This window comes from Gadus morhua, chromosome 11 (genome assembly GCF_902167405.1).
Source record: "Gadus morhua chromosome 11, gadMor3.0, whole genome shotgun sequence".
In the NCBI taxonomy this organism is placed as follows: Eukaryota; Metazoa; Chordata; class Actinopteri; order Gadiformes; family Gadidae; genus Gadus; species Gadus morhua.
Window position 1 is genome coordinate 18,489,285 of NC_044058.1, and position 20,751 is coordinate 18,510,035.

General features: G+C 42.0%; 1 protein-coding gene and 1 long non-coding RNA gene across 2 annotated transcripts; one reads left to right on the forward strand and one right to left on the reverse strand.

Annotated features, from left to right (window-relative positions):
* Positions 1-11,440: 11,440 nt before the first annotated feature.
* Positions 11,441-16,519, reverse strand: sult2st3 (sulfotransferase family 2, cytosolic sulfotransferase 3). Its single transcript, XM_030371134.1, has 6 exons — positions 16,275-16,519; positions 14,843-15,051; positions 14,117-14,243; positions 13,477-13,571; positions 12,837-13,017; positions 11,441-12,329 (listed from the first exon to the last, which is right to left on the reverse strand). The coding sequence occupies exons 1-6, from the start codon at positions 16,417-16,419 to the stop codon at positions 12,217-12,219; spliced, it is 870 nt and encodes a 289-aa protein (XP_030226994.1). The 5' UTR covers positions 16,420-16,519; the 3' UTR covers positions 11,441-12,216.
* On the forward strand, positions 15,342-17,478 carry LOC115554408 (uncharacterized). The gene is made up of 3 exons (XR_003978594.1): positions 15,342-15,840; positions 15,930-15,991; positions 16,187-17,478. It is a non-coding gene; the product is annotated as an uncharacterized LOC115554408 (long non-coding RNA).
* Positions 17,479-20,751: the final 3,273 nt, after the last annotated feature.

Genomic DNA, 20,751 nt, shown 5'->3' on the forward strand with positions numbered 1-20,751 from the left:
GAGAGAGAGAGAGAGAGAGAGAGAGAGAGAGAGAGAGAGAGAGAGAGAGAGAGAGGGAGAGAGAGAGAGAGGGAGAGAGAGAGAGAGAGAGAGAGAGAGGAAGACACTATCTAAACCAGCATCTCTGTCTCCCCTCCACATGGCTATCTTCTGTACACACTCAGAACGGTGGAAACCTTGAACCACAATCTGGGGACAAAAGCTTCAAATAAGTCCTCAAATAGGGGATGTTAGATCCCGGCAAAGGAGGAAACATCCTGATGATTCTGTTACAACGGGAGTTTATTTTCATTTCATATCATTGATATTTTTAGGTGAGGTCAAAGCGGCCTAAACGACAAACAAAAATGTTTTTCTGTGGGGAGGGTTAACCGCCGTATCTGCCTCTATATATTAGAATAGTTCACATCTCCAGCTCTTCTACTGATCTTCAGAATCAGATCAGTGAACAGACGCACCACACCCCATTGGGGCTAATTGCTGTGTACACAAAATCATGGAGAGAGACAGACTGACTGGCTGAAGGAATATATGCACACGCACATGCGTAAACACACTCTGTATTCCTAGACACACAGACAAACACACACACACACACACACACACACACACACACACACACACACACACACACACACACACACACACACACACACACACTCACACACACACATGATCGACTGTAATCATTAGTCATTTCAGCACTCTGGTTAGTTTTTATTACTTGTTGTGGTCATAGTTCATTAATCATGATGGAGACAATAGATGTCAGAGGTTAGGGTCGCTTTTGAGGGAAACAAAGACAATGATGTTTGTTCAACGTTGGTTTTAATACAGTTTTGATTTCACTGTCGTGTACAGATGTCTATGTGGACGATCATTTTGAATATAACTCATTAAAGAAAATAGATGAAAAAGTCGAATAAACACACAGATAGACAGATACACACACACACACACACACACACACACACACACACACACACACACACACACACACACACACACACATACATACACACACACACACACACACTCACATGCGTGCGCGCACAGACACATACACATGCACACACACACTCACACACACTTTTACTATCTATGTCATTTCAAGTCTCTGACCTGACTTGAACTCTTTTTACTTTGTTGCATTGTCAGAAGTAAACAATTCACTAACTGCTGATGCAGCCTTCTTTCATCACACATCACTTAAATGTCAGATGCATCTTCTTTTGATTCCCATCTGATCCATTTATGTTATTACAAAAATGTGATTTTGATTCATTCTCTGAGGTGTCTTGGGAACATCCAGAAATAATTATTATCTAATTCTAATCTTCAAGAGAGCTGTATAAAAAAAGTTTTCATATACAACCACAATTCAGTGGAATGAACATGTTAGGACTTAGTGGAGCAGATTAATGGCATATTTCAAGAGAATCGTTCAAATTGGTATACAAGCATGAAATTTGGCACAGATACTCTCTAAGGGTCACTTTTTGGGAAAAAAGGCGTTGGCCACCAAAAATTCAACATGGCGGCCATTTTTTCAATATGGCTGCTATTTCTGTCAAATGCTCGTTATGTCAATCGTTCAAAAAGTTATGTAGGCATAACATTTAGTGAAAATACTCTCTTAAGAATGTTTTTTTTTAAAAACGGTGCTTGTCCCTCAAAAATTCTAGATGGCAACCATTTTTCAAGATGGCAACCATTTTTCAAGATGGCTGCCATTTCTCTTGAATCCTTACATCAATTCTTCAAATGGTGATGCTATCATCACATTTGGTACAAATATTCTTCAAGGAACATTCTCATGGAAAAAGGTGTGTGCCACTCAAAAATTAAAGATGGCGACCATTTTCAAGATTGCCACCATTTCTGTCAGAGTTCAATGTAATGTGTTAAGGAATAGCTGAGTCAATCTATGAAAAAAGGGCTTAACCCCCAAAGAATTTACACAAAAGGTTTTTCAATGGATTCTAGTAGTATTTGGTGTGCTGAATAACATACTAAAAGTATACCAAAATATACATCCCATTCTTGTTATAGCATTGAGCATCTTCCCATCCCTCCAGGATCTTGGTCTCCAGCAGCTGTGGGTTGCATTTGGGCATGGTGTGAGCCTACGGTGGATTGGTGTTCATGACCTATACCATGTTATTGGGCCAGTTAAGACCAAAGGCGTTCGATTCTTGCACGCCTTTACAGGTTGTGATACTGTATCAGCCTTTCGCAACAAAGGCAAAAAGACTGCCTGGCAAACCTGGGACTTTTTCCCTGAGGCCTCTCTCATCTTCAGCAAACTAAGTCAATACCCTCCTGTTCTGACTGATAGTGACCTGGAGATCCTTGAGCAGTTTGTGGTCCTGCTGTGTGATCGATCAAGCACAGCTGTTAGTGTAGATGAGGCTAGACTTGGCATGTTTGCCCGAAAGCAGAGGCCATATGAGGCCATTCCTCCAACAAGAGCAGCTCTGCTTCAACACACTTAACGTGCTGCATATCAGGCAGGCTGCATATGGGATCAAACAACCCAGTGTCAGCCAGAAGCAGACTGCTGACTGGGGATGGAAAAAGATTGGTGAACAATGGGGGTTATTTTGGACAGCAAATGCACCAGTTGCACAAAGTTATGAACAACTAGCCAAGTGTGGCTGCAAATCAGAGTGCCGTGGAAGATGCAAATGTTTTAGATTGGGGTTCACTTGCACAGAACTGTGCAATTGCAAATGTGAATAAAAAAATAAGTAGGGGAGGCATTGGCAATGAACATAGGACAGGAATGGCAGTCATCTTGAAAAATGGTTTCCATCCTGAATTTTTACCTTCCTCTCTGTGGACTGCACCTTGCCGTGGTGGAGAGGCTTGTGTACTCCAATGAACCTGAGAGCTATGCCGGCGGGGATTTTATATCCCTGGCAAGTTTAACTAGGCCGGACAGGTCAAAGGAGAGGAGGCAGGCAAAGTAGGCATATGACTATTTGACAGAAATGGTGGCCATCTTGATAATGGTTGCCATCCTGAAATTTTGAGAGGCACATACCTTTTTCCAAAAGAGTGTTCCTTGAAGAGTATTTCTGCCTAATTGTATGCTTGAATCACCATTTGAACAATTTGAATCATTAATATTCGACAGGAACGGTGGCCATCTTAAAAATGGCGGCCATCTTGAATTTTACTGGGACAAGCATCTTTTTCCATTAACATGTCCTTTAGATAGTATTTGTATCAAATATTGTGCTTGGATCACTGTTTGAATAATTGATATAATAAGCATATCAATGGCGGCCATCTTGAAAAATGGCCGCCATATTGAATTTTTGAGTGGCCAACGGCTTTTTCCAAAATAGTGGCCCTCAGAGAGCATCTGTGCTAAATTTCATGCTTGTATACCAAAGTGAACAATTTTTTTACCAATCTACTCTACTAACTTGGTCAACTTTCCCTTTGCCATCTAAATGTCTCATAATGCAATCATCACACTGGACACATTATTATACAACACAATCATTCCTGATGCCCGAGGTATGCCGTGGGACTCAAACCCCATTTTCTAGCTTATCTCATCCATCTACTATCTTATAAACTGACTGATTGAGAGAAGAAACTGGGGTGTAGTGTGCATGATCTAAATTGTAAATTGTGTTTTCAATGATTTCCACAATTCATATTTTCAGTGGTTTTCAGTGGCTCCTTTTCAACCAAAGCACTAAACACACATAATGATGTACAGACACACAAACAAATATACTCTCACACACATACACACACACTCTCTTTCTCACAATTCTTTGATGTGGCGTCGATGCCAGTTAATTCATGCTTGCCAGGGCACTAAACCTACGTCTCTATTGGCTAGTACCTCCCTGGCCCGCCTTGCTGGCCTATCAGCAGCTCCGTACTATAGAGTCCATGGAGGCCACCCATCAGGCTGACTATCACACAGCCTCATTATGGCCCATTACCCTGGAGTGTGCAGCTAATGATGGCTATTAACCCACCCAGTGTCAACGCCAATCGGGACTCGTTTGAGTCGCCTGCTGCCAGTTTAGACCAGTCACACCCACGCCTTTCTCCCGTAACACACAAACATGCACACACGCACAGAGGGACAGAGAGACACACACACATAAACATAAAGGACTGTGGCATTTTTATTCAGCAATCCATTATATAATATTATTATTATTATCAAATACGCCATTTAAAAAGGGCAGGGATTTTAGGAGGTCGATCTTTGAGCACGGTCGGCAGTGGAACACGGTGTACAATCCCAAACTGTTCACATCTGACTTTCTACTGGTGGCTCAACATAGTGCAATAATGTATCATGACCTGCAAGGGATGACAGAATGTGCCAGCTCAGGGTCACACCCACACACACACACACACACACACACACACACACACACACACACACACACACACACACACACACACACACACAATCCACTCCTAGGGACAATTGAGTTAAAAATGACTTGCATGCCTTGAAAACATCAACAGCCTATCTTTACTTTTTGCCAATTGTTGCAACTTGCGTTGGGGAAATATTTAGATGCTAATGCTTGCTGCTAATCAGTTTGTTTATATTTTCATGCTGAGTTTACATATTGAGGGTTACAGGGGGTTTGAGTACAGTTGTCTATACGTAGGGTCCATCGTGCTGAAGCTGTACAGAGTGCAAAGCCAAACAATGCCCCTGTATAAGCAGAAAGACACGTGCTTACACACACCAACACACAAACACATACACAGACACAGACACACACACACACACACACACACACACACACACACACTCATACACACGCACACACACACACACACACACACACACACACACACACACACACACACACACACACACACACACACACACACACACACACACACACACACACACACACACAGTGTTGACCATTCCATGCTGCTATCTTTGTCTCTAGGAGGAATAAATAAACAATTGATGGAAAACAATGGGTGGTGCTGCAGTGCCAAATAGCCACACTCACGCTTTTCCTCAAAAACACTAACAAAGGGGACAATCCAACGTCAATCAGACATGTTGGTTTATACGCAGGGGCTGTGAACTTATCTAATGTGCATTTGAGGGTATATTGAGTCTAATATTAACACATACCCTAACCCTATCTATATATATTGATTTATTCATGCATGTGCAGCATTTGGTGAATGTACCGATTATGTCAAATGTCTCAATAACATGTTTGCGTTGTTCAGGGTGATAAAAACTCAACACATGCTTAATAACTAATATTCCCAAAGCCACTATAACATTATTAAAGACATCCGGTGAGTTGGCTCATGCCTATTACATGCACTAAATATCTGCCATTACCTCAAAATTATGTACAGAAAAAAAACAAACAAACAGGGTAATGACAAAAGGGTGCTAAAAAAGGCTGTGAAACCATCAAATAACCATCACATCTACCATCATCTACCCAACAGCACTGCGTTTGTCTCCCTGGGGACTGCATTCCCCTCCCCCACTACTGACCCTGGCTCGGATTCATTCAGTCTCATCCTATGGTCTGCGGACTACATAGAGGAAATACTGTAACGCTGCTGACGCATAAAGATAGGCTAAGCATCGCTGTCCGCCAGCACAACCCCTCAGGATGGTATGTGTGTGTCTATGCACATAATGTGCGCACGAAACTCCACCCCTCTGGCCAGCTGAGTGTGACCAGGGTGACGTACACCCAGGATTCCAGTCTCCGGCCTCCGCCTGTAATTCCGCTCTGCTGTCTGCATGTTGTGCATCACGCAGACCCGACGTAACAGGGAATCTACTGTATATCGACACCAACACCACCGCCACCAATATACACACACACGCGACGCCCATTGTCTGACAACTCGAAAATGACAATGCAGATGCCTTGCTATATTTAGCCGATATTTATACCTGTCGTTGTTAGCTACGGAGGTCAACCGAAGCTCTTGTTTATGCCAGCCATTGTTGTCCCATAAACAGCTCAAAAACAAACACAATAGCCCCCTGTGTCGTCTCTCGCGTTTATTGGGGAGTGTGTATGGAGCTTGGCGGTGTTGTGTCTACGATCGAGCACAACCAACGGTTATTTCAAGAGTCTTCGGAGAACGCCTGCTGCACCTTCACTATTTGGTGACGGTGGGTGCGACCCCAAACTATTCTTCGGCTCTTTCCTTCCCTCTCTCTTTTGTTTTCGCAGGACACACTTAGTGGATTAGACACACCGGATACAGGCAGACGATGCAGCGGAGGATAAAGGCGCCCTCTGTATCTGTCTGTCCGTCTGCCTGTTTGTAGCCAGGCTGTCTGTCTGTTTGAAGGCAGGTTGTCTGTCTGTTTGAAGGCAGGTTGTCTGTCTGTATGTGGTCCACCTATTGTGTAAAATCACGTATTTGGTCGTAGGATGCAAGGGAGCAGTTCCTTTTTACACAACTTTTAGACTAAATTATAATTAGAAGTAAGCTTTTTTTTTAAATATAATTTTGTGATGTTAATCTATTTCAAATGTGTTCAAATGGTGGTTGAGGCCAAACAAATAATTCCTCCTTCCCACCATTGGGCTTAGTCTGTGATGTACCAGAAAATAAAATGTAACTAAATATGTATGCATGGAAATGCTAACCATTATTGATATTCCAATAGGGCCTATGTTATATCCAGGGATGGGCATTATTTCTAATGCATGCATTTAAAATATGTATTTCAAATACAAAATACCTTGTAATTTGTATTTTATTGAGATGATGAAAATGCCTTTGTATTTTGTATCAAAATACTTCAGTGTTGTGTATTTGTTAATTTTCAAAATACTGTAAAATATTTTCTGTCAAACTGTTGGCAATTGATCGATTGCAGAGCCAGTCACCGTGCTATTAAGCAAAATTAATTCCGACCTTATTTGCAGTAGAGGCAAGGCTTGAAGAACTGCATGCCAACAACCTCAGTTTCTGCTCACACTTTCTGCATATAGTTGAGGTGGATGAACTTCGACCAGAAGTGAATGAAGCGAACCTGGCGAGTGTGACCCATCCGTACTGGCTGCCTCCACAAATGGCAAGTAAAACAAAAAAAGAATCAAAGGAGTGATGCTTCAGGCTGCCACAGATCTCGGGTTTGTTACTGAGAGTGAGGTTTCAAACACAACTGCTACGGTAGAGGAAGAGGATGACTTCTTCATCTTCACAGAAGACGTGGAGGTTTTCCAGAAGCTGAGCTAGAGTCAGTGCATGTTTTAGAGGACCAAAGGAAAGACTTGCCATCCTTGGACAAGTACCCCCCCATCAAAACCCCTTTGTGTAAGGTTCAATACCATCATTCCGTATTCTGCTCCAGTAGAGCGTTTGTTTTCCTTTGCTGACTGATTATCAGGCCCCATAGACGTTGTCTGAATGCAACACTGTTTGAGAAGTTAGTTGTGCTTAATGGCATCACCTGAGGAGACACCACTAGCTAAGGTGGCTAAGGTTACACATACTCCTTTGCTCACACAAGGACAGCACAAGGACTTGAGTTCACAAGCTTTGAAGGCACACTTGAGTTTGCTATTTTCCTTTCTTTTTTCTGTTTTACCATACCATGCCATGCCATGGTGACTTGACAAGATAATTTCCTACCACAAACAAGGACATTTCCAACCTCTTGCACATTCCAAATAAGAAATGATTGATAAAAGTCATAATTATTGGCTTCTAATTGGCCTAACTGATTCGATGGTATTAATGTGACAGATTAACAACCAGATTTTTTTTCTTTTTTACATTATTTTTGAATTTAGATTGATAGAGGTTGTGCACACACCAGTTTCAGGTGTATACACAATTATGCAACTGTGATGCAACTCACCATATGTTTTGTCGTGATGGTGTTAAATAACTGATTATTATAGGTTAAAATGCTGCCTAGTTTAAATTTCTAAATAAATTATCCATTTGGATTGTTTGTCTTTGAGTTATTGCCACTGATTCATAGTGGGCAATCTATTACACCAAGAGAGTAAATAAGGAAGGGTTCCTTGAGTTACCGAACATTTCTCAGGGCAGAGGTTTATATTGGGATATTTATAACATGCGGGGTCAGCATATCTAATCTGTTGACTGATTATGGAAAGACTCTCTTGCTCTCAGAGGTTTTTCCAGGTAGTGAACAAGTGAAGGGATAAATGAAAAAGGCTTTAGAGAAAGGTTATTTTAAAACTGCCTTGGGGTAATAAGTATTTTGTAATATTTTGAAAATACAAAAATACAGTATTTTATTTTGATACATTTTTTGTAGCTTATTTTGATACATTTTTAAGGTTGGTATTTTGTATTTTATTAGGAACACATTTTGATGTATTTTGTGCCCATCCCTGGTTACATCATACCACCTTCTAGAGTGGTACACAAAATATGTGGTCTAATTGTAGGTGATAAAAAAACTCCCACTACATCCCTGACTGTGTCAATCCATCCATCCATATCTTGAATCCAGCCAAACCTGGTCATGCTATTTCCATTAAGTTCTTCACGATCATCAATCTGTCATCTGAGGGCACTCTGGCATAACGTAGTGAGGAACACGGTCCACAATCACATCACTGAAGTTCAACATTCAATCAGCAACAACAATAGTAGGAAGACCGACGGGAGGAAGGCTCACAATCAGTTAGTCCGAAATAAACAATGAAAATATCACTGTAGCCTACTTACTGTCAGTATAAAAGAGCGATTTATACTGACAGTATGAGCTGAATGAGTTGTCTGTTTATTGTACTTAGGAGTTCGTATTTAGTACCATTTCATGAGTGATTGGCAAGATGTACACACACACACAGCGGTTACCGGCAATGTGTTCTCAAATATCCCCCGAGAATGTTTTAACCCAAACACACGCAGCCTCTTATTTAGTGTTTAAGACATGTGTTTGTTGTTTCTGTGAAAGATCTTGTCTTTTAGGAACAAAAATAAAACAATGAAAAAGAAGGCGATAACCAGATTTGAATGAATGAAATATGTAATGTTCACATTTATCATTGATATACAATAAGATATCCCAGTTTTCTGTAGGGCATTTTACCATCATATGTTGTTTATTATCTTACAATACATTTATTGTATCCATATGGTATCCAAGACAATACCTAGGCACAATCGACCCTGAAAGCACTGGCTATTTATTTATGTCTTTGGCTATTATCTGAGTGTATTGTACAGAACAAGGAGGCTTAAAGGTATTAGTCATTTGTTTACATATTTATATATGTCACTTCTTACTTTCGACTTGTATTTGGCTTTTACAGAGTGTGAACGTTACCAGAGTAAATATTCCATGAGAGCCAGTCACAGTCTGTAGCTCTGCCCATCTATCTGCCTGCATGTCAAGGATGAGGTGGCTACGTGACTGATGTTGTGTCTCGGACCTATTCAGGGACTGTTGCTGCTTATTTTATTTGGCCCCTTTTTGGACCTCCCTGACAGTAGTGACATCCCCTCCTCCCCCTCCATTCTTTTCGGTAATTATGGAGATGAAACACAGAAGCAGACGCACCCACACACACATGTCCAAATCGGATCCAATGACGCAGGATGTAGTAGAATTACGTCCTTCAATTCAAGTACACACAAATTGACCATTTGCGTTTACATTATACGTCATAACAAATTTCTGAGACTAGACGAAAGCTTCTCAAAATGTATTCCTTGTTAATAAAGAACGTTATTTCTTGCCCTCTTGGGGGCTAGGGTCAGGGGGGAGTCATATATGTCCCATTAAGCCCTTTGAGACTGTACCTGTGATTAAGGGCTATGCAAATAAAGTTTAATTTAATTTAATTATTAAACACATTTCAGGCTAATAATCAATCAATACAAATGTCGATAACTAGTCGTTAAATGTGACCTAAATCCTAAACAGAGGTTAATACATTCGGATGATCGGGTGGTTCTGAATCCATCTCTTCCAACAACCATAACAAGGTCGGGGTCGAGGTGGGGATGACAGGGGGTGGCGTACCTAATCTGGGAACCGATGTCTAGCAGAGTAAAGAGGTGAGTAATGACGCTTTTCTCAGAAGAGCAGCACCTCTCGGCTGCCTGTAAGCCTACTGTACGTGACCGGCCTGGCTCTCTGTGAGTGCCAGTGGAAGACTGCATGGCAGCCGATAACGCTAATAAGCTTCCCGTCATTACTGCTAATTGCCCTGTGGCCCGGAACTCCGCAGACACCCCTGGGTGGGGCGGGACTGCGTGCACGTTGGGTGCATGTAGTTCTGTCTACCGGTGGGTGGACGGCGTACCAAGATCACTGTGCAAATAAAAGTCCCTTTGGGTATTGCGTTTATATCTATCCATTGTTTCATATGCCACAGACGAAGAGTATGGTATGTGGTATATGACTACAATTGGAAATAATCAGGACTGCATATTCATATTCAAGTACCTGCTGTTACTGGTATGAGCTAAGTAAGGCATTAACTACTTCAATATATCAGCAACAAGTCATTTTAATGGTATTTATTCTGAGATTCACACACATTCGTCAGTGATAATTTCTATGAGACTCACCAACCGACATCAACTAGAAAAAACGTTTTGAACAAACGCATTTGTTCAATTGCAAAGTTGACCAATATAACTACGCCTTGAAGCCACAAAGGCACAAGGCTTAGTGACAGAATGACCAGAATCAGCACCTGTTCACATAATCATGTAATCTGTGTCTTAAGAAAGTGTGTGCAATGTATGTGTGCGTTCGTGTGTGTGTTTGTGTGTACGTGCGTGTGTGTCACGCGCACGTGTTTATGTGTGTGTGCATGTGGCCAAGTATGTACTGTATGTATGTATGTATGTATGTATGTATGTATGTATGTATGTATGTATGTATGTATGTATGTATGTATGTGTGTGTGTGTGTGTGTGTGTGTATGTGTGTACCTGTGTGTTTGTGAAAGTGCACGTCCATGCTTGTGTGTGTGTGTGTGTGTGTGTGTGTGTGTGTGTGTGTGTGTGTGTGTGCGTGGGTGAAGGGATCAAAGTAAGAAGAGCCATCCTGTGGGCCAGCCCAAGGCAGACCCATAGAGAGCCCCAGGCAACGAAGTGGGTGTCCTGGGGCCGGCACCGCACTGTCTGCTATTACGCACACACACACGCGCGCACACGCACACGCACACGCGCGCACACGCACACACTTCCACTTCCACAAGCAAAAGGTCACTGTGTAATTGATGCAGTGTCAGAACTCATGAGAGAGGGAGGAGAGACATGGTTGAACAGCATCCTAACACACACATTTAAACCCACACACCCTGAAACACACATACACGCACGCACACACACACACACACACACACACACACACGCACACACACACACACACACACACACAGACACGCACACAGACACACACCCTTTCCTAAACACACTCGAACAGGCACACACATAGAAATTAGTATTTATTTAAACAAATAACCTGCCTCTCCCAGCACAACACTCATCAGTCAGCGGCTTTCATTCAACATACAGATATTTTGGTTCTTGGATTTGATTATAGCATTTCTACATCATTCAATGGTGAATAAATTGTGATTTGCTCAGTTTATTAAGTACCTCTTACATAAAATACCTTTAAGATCCATCACAAACACACACACATACATTGATATCTTTGTGCTTTCACTGTAAACCTTGAGCAAATTGTGTTAGAATATGTTTACAGTTATCACCACATTAATATACTTTTTGAGTATAAAAGATGCACTTCTATTTCGCTATAAAATATATGCAACATAAATGTATCGTCTCAGACATTGAAAGAGATCATATTGGTAGATCAGCATTTGGTAGTTTCGTACATCTGCCCAAGCAATTCAAACTTGAGCTAACATATTTGACTGGTTGCAGGCTAGTTAAAAAATCACAGATAGGTATACCATATATGAGGTGGCTACAACAGAAAAATACAAAATGAAAGCACAGTAGGAAGATTATTACATTTACAAATTGTAAAGAATCACAGGACTCGAAAGGACCTGAATTGATTAAAGTTTTTTTCTCATGATTTACCTGAACAAAAAACGACGGCTCATTTGTCACGTATCGTTAATTCGTATCACTATTAAGGGCTCAAGTTCTGTTTAGTATTCTTTTTCAAACTGTTGATCCAAAACCTCTGGAGAAGAGAAGCAGCTGGATCTCTTTGTGTGCGCCATGGATCATTTATCCACACCAGGGAAAACAAAGGTTCTCTCCTTTCATTTCCTCACTGATGCAAGCTGAGAACTTGAGATCCTGCTCTGGGCTGAAATGGTTTTTCCAGTCTCCACTAATGCCTGAGTTACAGAAACACACACATGCACACAAGAACACATGGACACAAGAAAAAAATACCACACACAGACACACACACACACACACACACACACACACACACACACACACACACACACACACACACACACACACACACACACACACACACACACACACAAAAAACATATTTTAGATGAAAAGTGATGTAGTGGGTTACAAAGCAGTGTTACGCATTGATCCTGGTCTACATCTCATGAACAAAGTGCTTAAAACGTAGGATACAATGTAAGTATGGACTCAGACTGTATCTATCTGTACCTCTATGGGTTAAACGTAATCGTACCTGTTACCTGTTATGCAATACGTTTTTGGTTACATTCGACCAAACACAATCAATTATGGCTACACCCTGACTATGGTTGCAAACAACCTACCTATTTGTTGGAATAACAAAACAAATATACATATTCTGTAAGTTTTATCCACCAAGGTGTAGCAGTACAAATTGTTCTGAGTAAAGTACATACCTTTTCTGAGAAATTGAGACTTGCTAGGGTCCATGAACTCCTTTGGGACCAGTGAGTAATTGGACATGGGGTTTTTGCTCATGTTTTTGAAGCAGCAATGATCGGCTATCCCCAGCAAGGTCTTTTCGCTGAGGTTGTTGCAGAGGAAAGTGGAAAATTCCCCCAGACTTCCAGGTAAATTCTGTGGTGACACACACAAGTAAGCACAGGGGGCGGAGTAGCCAGTGGTCAATAACTACACTCACGGTATCAGAAATGGTGGCTGTAAGACAACACTGAATGTTATATTGAGTATGTGGCTCCATCACTCAGGAAATATAGCATTCTACAATATTAGAACAACACACTTAATAAGACGTGTGAACAAAAAACAATGGGTGTTTCAACGTCCGAGAATGCATTTATAAAGCAAGAGGAAAAAATATATATTTCTCAACAGTCCAAACCATTTCAAACCCTAAAAACACAGTTTTGTCCACCCCCTCTCTGGGGGTATTGCAGGAAATTACACAACATATAACGTATGCTTAGGTTTCATAACTCCACACTGCAGATCATTTATCTATTGATAACGAGAGCCTGTTTTCATGGTTCGGCAGATCCCAATAAGACAAATTGGCTGCCGGCAGTGCTGTATTACCTCCACCATGGCTTCATACGTGGTATACAGTATTCTGTCTCCCAGATCTGCATGTTTCCAGCTCTTGACGTGGTCCGTCCATTTTCCAAACATAACTAGAAAACAAGACAGAGGTCAGTGGTTACCTTGGATTCCCTTCTTGGGCACCGGACTCCCGTCTCCCTCTCCCCCCCCCCCCCGTCTCCCTCCCCCCCCGTCTCCCTCTCCCCATCGTCTCCCTTTCTCCCCCGTCTCCCTCTCCCCCCCTTCTCCCACTCACCCGTCTCCTTCTCCCCCGCCTCGTCTCCCTTCCCCCCGTCTCCCTCTCCCCCCGTCTCCTTCTCCCCCCCTCCCCCCTGTCTCCTTCTCCCCCTGTCTCCCTCTCCCCCCGTCTCCCTCTCCCCCCCGTCTCCCTCTCATCCGTCTCCGTTTACCTCCTATCTCCCTCTCCCCCCCTCTCCCTCCCCCCCCGTCTCCCTCTCCCCCGCCTCCCTCCCCCCTTTGATATGGATTGGAGGTTTTAAACCTGAAAAATATTGTCCTGAAGATATGTTTTGATTTTCTCAATTAACATATACATATACAAATATGAAAATATATTTCTTTGCCAGTCTTACACGTATCTCTGACCCACTGAAGTCTCAATTCTGTATCCACTGACCTTGGCCTGTGAGAAACTTGTCCATGAACTCCTGGAAGTTCCCAGGATCATCAAGGAAATTGGCCATCTTGTGGAAGTGGAACGATGACACCATTGCGTCTTTGGGGTTCCGTGTCACGTAGATGACCTTCAACAAAAAACATAACAAATAGGCTATTACAATAGGCTAAGAATATGGAGTGCTAGTTCGTGCTAGTTCGTTATTTTGTTATACACACTGGCCACACTGACACACAACTCCAACAGTTGCAACCTAACAACTGCTTTTTTAATATTTCCTGCTAAAAGCAGATCAACAAAACATTTTGTTTGATGAAAACAATGTAAAAAAAAAAACACTGACCACTGACTACATACTATTCATTATTTTTTGTATCATAGGCCTACATCTTTTTGAATTCTAACTGAGTCGCACATATTATTGAATGATTATTTATTTAATCTTTATTTAACCAGGGAAAGTCCCGTTGAAATCAAAATACTATTTTTCAAGGGAGTCCAGGCCAAGAGGCAGCAATTTATTTATTTATTTTTTTGGAATAATTGCAATCTCATCCATCTTTTACAATTGTGTAACAGGTGCAATAATATATTTTGCATCAGTTCTTACTTGTCAAGTAAAGAGCCTGATGCCCCTGAATGGCACTGTGTATGTATATATGTGTACACCTATATGTACTTATCAAACCTCTAATACATTGTTTACACATCTACAAACAAATTCACCTTGGCTTTGGAGCTGCTAAGAGAGCTGGGCATAAGGTTGTAAGGAAGATGAGAGACCATCACCCGCGGAGACTTCAATTTGTCCAAAACCAGGGCCAATCTCGTCTCCTCAAACCAGGGAACCCTATCCCAGTTGGGAATGGTCGTGACTGGTGTCAGGTCCCCCCCATTCAGCAGCAATGGAATTATCTCCTGCATCCACGTTGTGCCTTCAGGTTTGAATCAAAAGGAATGCACCAATATTTACCTTTCCACACATTACTCATCAATCAGCTTTACAAAATAACAAGCTTGAAGGGAAAATAAAGCAATGACAGCAATACACCATGTGTCGTGATTTATGTTAACAGAATTTGGCTATGCCTGGCAGTCTGACATTCCTATACTCCTCCGAGGCAGAGGCGGGCCGTACTATTGGAGCCCCTTTTGGGGCCCCCAAAAGGACCTCTCTAAATTTTTCCCCCGTATTTATTGTTTTTATAAAAATCTATTCACGATAGTAGCATCGGGATGTCTAATTACTCATGTTTTGGCGGTCTTTCCGTGTACACCCCCCTTCAGTCTGCACTACATGGACTATTCCATGTTACGCGCATCACGCTCATCCCGCGTATGCAGAAATGATTTAAAATTCAAAACAGTAAATAGCGGTAAGAGAGAGAGAAGAGATAAATCGAGTGAGAAATGAAGCAAACCTACAAAAAGCGGGTCACAGAAAAATAAGAAGAAAGGCAGGAGTTTATTTCAAAACTGCTAAAGCTATCAAGCTTTTTTACAGGCACTGCGGTAGCAGCGGAACAAGAGTAGCTGTCTACATCGTTTGCTCTCACCGGTAAGTCAAGTTTTGACAGAAAGGGAGAGCGAGAGAGAGAGAGAGCGCACAGATGAGGACAAACTGAGAGAGGAGACAAGCTCACAGATGAGGACAAGAGGGAGAGAAAGAGGAGAAAAAACAAGCTCAGAGACAGGAGAAGCAAAGAAACAGTGAGACTGAAGAGGTAAATGATGACGTCTTAGGTTAACAGTCAGTGTAATATGTGTCACCATAACTAATCTTTTTGTTTTGTATGCTATTCTCACTTTGCAGGTGACACAAATAGACCACAATGCCCTGTCCGTCCCCCTGCTGTGACCTACTGAAAACCTAAGGTAAATTAATAATAAACAGTTGCATGAAAGAAGGATAGTGACTTTTGCATCCCTTGTTTGGAGTATCTCATTATGCCATATTAGGTAGGCTACATTAGACCGGTAGATGGTCCCAAATCTGTTCGCCTGGAGCCCCCAAAGGCAAAAGTTTGCCACTGCTCAGAGGCATTAAGCCTGTTTTTCTCTCCACAAAAGGCTACTCGCAGGTTTTTCCTCCCCTCTGCTTTCCAGCTGTAGTCTAAATAACTCGGTGCCCGGCCCAAAATGATACCAGTCTACTTGCCTGATTTGGGGTAGGTGACGATTAAAACGTCATCGTTCTTGAACTCAAACTCCGCCGCAAATCTCAAACTCTCTTCCGTGTGCGTCTCTTTGGGCAGCAGCAGTCCACGATGAATGATGTACTTGTCGGAACACGTCGTCGCCATGTTGCCCTGCGGGTTTGAAGATAGAGGTGTGGAACAATCTGGCTTCGTGAAAGTTTTGGTGATCACCTCCTGAGCTTGACTATATGCTTCCCATTCTCGTAGTGGGCGGAGCACGATGGACTATCTTTTGGTTCAGAGACTCAACATACACTTCAGGTGATTCAATGTTAGGAATTCACCTGGATTTAAGTTCGTATTTAATTCCAAGGGGGCGAATAAGGATTGAGCAAGTCAATATAATTTCTGCTTAAGCGTTTCTCACTGTTGATTCTGCTGATGCTCTATTACTGGTGCGTTTCTGGTTATTGTATTAATGTTTTACTACTAATGACTTTTTTATTGTAGGTTTTATTACTGATCTTATACGAGGTAGGGTGACCTTGAGTGCCATGACAGGAGCCATTCAATAAAATGTATTGTTATTATAATTATTGATATTATAATTATAATTATTATTATTATTATTATTATTATTATTATTATTATCCATCGTCACTTCAGTGTCAAACATGTCTGTTCTATTCAACCATGTAATTCGACCTTATGGTTCAGACTGATCAGTTTGTTTCCCTTTGTAGTGATTTGGGGATCTGTGAATGCTCTTCATGTTCTGAAATGCATGAAGGCAATGTTGAATGGTGTTAAACCTGTTTCTTTGCATTTCATAATCCAGCAATTCAGTGTGGAGAAAATAGGGAACAATGAGTTGTAATGTTACTGCCCCCTCACATACCAGAAAAGCCGTACTATAAACTCATAAACCTTTACAAAGATCATTCATGGTTAAACCCATGAATGCACACAGCCTATTTAGTATTTATGTTCCTTTGCTTGCCATTTCTTTAACATATCTTAGGGTCAATGTATAAAACCACGTGTTTGTGTGTATATGTGGGTGGATTAAGTAATAGCCATGGTGCCTTTGTATTCCTTAAATAATAAGAGCTTTGTTTGAGTTGGAAATGGCCAAAGCAGAGAGAAAGGCTGAGTGAGCATGCCAGGGTGAATGTGAGGGTGAGAGTAACTAATGAAAATGAATAAATGTCTGTTTGTCCTGTGTGGATTGTAGGCCTACTTTGTTTTCAAAAATGTCTCCCTTAACGTCTTGGCTCAATGAAAGGGTTAGTAACAAATATGCTATTTCTAATATGTCCTGGTACTTCTTTACTGTGTATAACTATAAACGTACTGGTCATTGCTGTAAATAATCATTCCGTGTAATTGATCAACCCTATAGAATCACAGGCTGAATTAGATGACACATAGTCATTCATCAACCTATTCCACACCCTTGATGCTCCATCCTCGTTATATAGTTTCATGCCAAGCATTCTTGTTATTGTTCATCGTTCAGGCTCGAAACGGCAGACTCGTTAATTTGTGACCTAATTCAGGGGCAGAACAGATCGACCAGGAGTAGGGCTTGTAAATCCCTCAGCTCTGCTGCCTTGCCAACCCCATTCAGGGAGTCCTTGTTCACCTCTCAATGTGGCTCAACCTTTCTCATCCTCCTCACTTTACTCCTTGGCTGGCGCCATTAGTTGCACTTGTTTGGTCAGGGTGAGCATACAACCCAGCACTTTGATCCAAACGCAGACAATCACACTGGACTCAAAAGACGGCATGCTCCGCTGCTATGCCCTTGACCCTGCCGGAACAATAGGCCAAGTTCTGCTTTCATGCTCTGGATACTATGCCTATAGGCCTATGGAAAGCACAGGTTTCCCACTATCAGAAAACCGGACAATCTGAAGGATGACAATGGACTTTCAGTGAGGACCGCTTTGAATGAACCACATTCCTCAGTACTTTTCGATGTCAGTGAAACCATCCGGTTACAATGTAACCGGTTACACCCACCACCAACCGGTTACACCAACCGGTTACATTGTCATAACAACACAAAGGCACTATATGAGGGTACTTGACTTCAGCGTGCGTTTTTTCTGCCTCACTCCTGCTGTGTGCAGAGTTACCGGTAATTCCAGTGTGGGGCAACGAGAAAACAATTCAGACATGAAATGCCTTGGCACCAAAGACCAAATTTCGTCTCATAAACAGAAGTAGGGAGTACTCCTCTATGGGGGTTCCACGGGTGGAACATTTGCATGTGTGATACGGGGGTGGTATGCAAAACCAGATACCATGATCCTAAATCCCTGAAGCACTAGAGGTGTTTCAAGTACTAGCGGCATGTCTGTGAATGCTGGGGCGCAACATCTGTGAATGCTGGAGCGAAAGAGCTGTCAAGCGGAGTAAGGGTAAACCTCGATGGTCAACACCCTGGCCAGACACTTGGTACTACTGTAGAGCGGAAGGATTCTTCCCTAGATTGAGAGGAGAGCATGAGCCCCCAGCTGCTCCCAATGGGAACACGTGGGCCACCGGGTAGAGCCATATGCAAGGCAAGAAGTAGGCCTACTAATCAGTAAACTACTGATTCAGGAAAAAACCTGCATGTGAGTGAGGGGAAAAAAAGAAAGTCCAGAGGTTCAGAGATCAGAGGGGTGTTCCACGAACGGAGGTTTAACAAACACTGAGTTAACGCTGAACTCTAGGTTGATTGACCCTGTGCCGACCAACCCAGAGTTTTCGGTTCCACAGCAGCGGTTATGCATTAGTTCAATCAACTCGGGGTTGGTTAACACAGGGTTGTGCTCGTCCACGCCAAACCTAAAAAGACGTGATGTATGGATCATGGAAACCCTGATCGATATGGCGAAACGGGCCGCTTATTTCAATGAAATGGAACTCCAGGTTCTCCCGGAGAACCAAAGCCTGGCAGCGGATCGCTGACCGCGTAAATGCGTTAGTTACACGTCAAAAGCATGATCCTTAATATGAATGATTGAATTGAATTGAATGTATTGAATGTATGTTTTTGTGTTTTCTTGTATTTTAGATTTTTTTTGCCTTCGAAGTAACACATGCAAACCGTGTGCTTGCCACAGCGCATACTATTCCAAATGTTTATTTTTTTGGTAACTGGGTAGAAAACCTAAAAGTGACAATTCATCAACTTCACAGATCAAGATGGATTAGTGCTTGTAATGAAGCCGCCGGCTACGATCGAACATTCTCCAGTGGATGCAAGTCTGTTAGGACTATTTTATACTTTATGTTCTAAATGCCTCGGCATAGTGCTCAGACAGTATTGCTCTTTGTATGATAGGAGGCCGATACAAATCTTGGATGGGTCATTTGAAACGACTGAGATGTGCTCAGCATCTCCAACATTATAGCCTAGATAAAACGACCATTTGCAAAAAACGGAGGGCTACGCAAATAGTCTGGAGTGAACTGAGGCCAGTTCCTCGATTGGTAGTGTTGGCTAGGTAAGGCTATTTAAATATATTAAAGATTTGCGCAAGAATCTATATCTCTCCACTCCAGCAAAAAGTCATCCGTTATGCCAAGATGTCGAGCCGTGGTCTTATCAATCGCTCCCGGTGGATTGCACGTATAATTTTTGCTCCGATATCAGCAGTTCTCTCATCAAAAGGGCATTGCAATCGTGAACACATGAAATCTGCGGTGAACGCCGGTTTATGTTTCTGTTTCAATACCCAAAACCGGTTTATGTTTCAAACTTAACCTGCGCAAAACCTGCTCCGACCAGGTTTGATTCAGAGCATATGTTTCTATAGCAACTAACATACTGTGATCCTTTTGGTACGGAAAACCTAAGCTAGGGTTACCGCAAACCCTGGGTTAACTTACCCGGTTATGTGATAAAACCGGCTTTGTGGAATACCCCTCTGGAATGGAGGGGGTTGAGATTGATAATAATAATAATAATAATAATAATAATACATAGGTTTTATATAGCCTGATTTATAACTGATAAGCAAATAGAGGGGTTAAAGAAAGTGCCTGTTTTGTACAATTTGTCATTATATCATATCAAGACATTTGGCATATGCTGTTCCTCTGAATGGCAAAATGTAACTACATTTTTCCTGACTTATCAGGTCAACGTTGGCCTTCATAAATTCCTGGATAGCAGATAGACACAAGTTGTCATTGTTGCTATTGGTTTGAATACGAACCAAGAGGAATCATTTATTGTATGAAGGGGCACCAGAGAGCAACCATTAATTTTATTCCACATGTAAAGGGCAGCCAATAAGGCACTATCTCTAGTATTCACCACTCTAAAAGGCACTTTTGCAGCATGGAGGCACTGTAAGGGCAATAAGAGGGGACTCATTGAGGCAAGTTATCGAATTTTCTAATCTAGACGGCTCATCATCATCATTTATTGTATGAAGGGGCACCAGAGGGCACCCAATAATTTTTTTTCACATGTAAAGGGCAGCCAATAAGGCACTT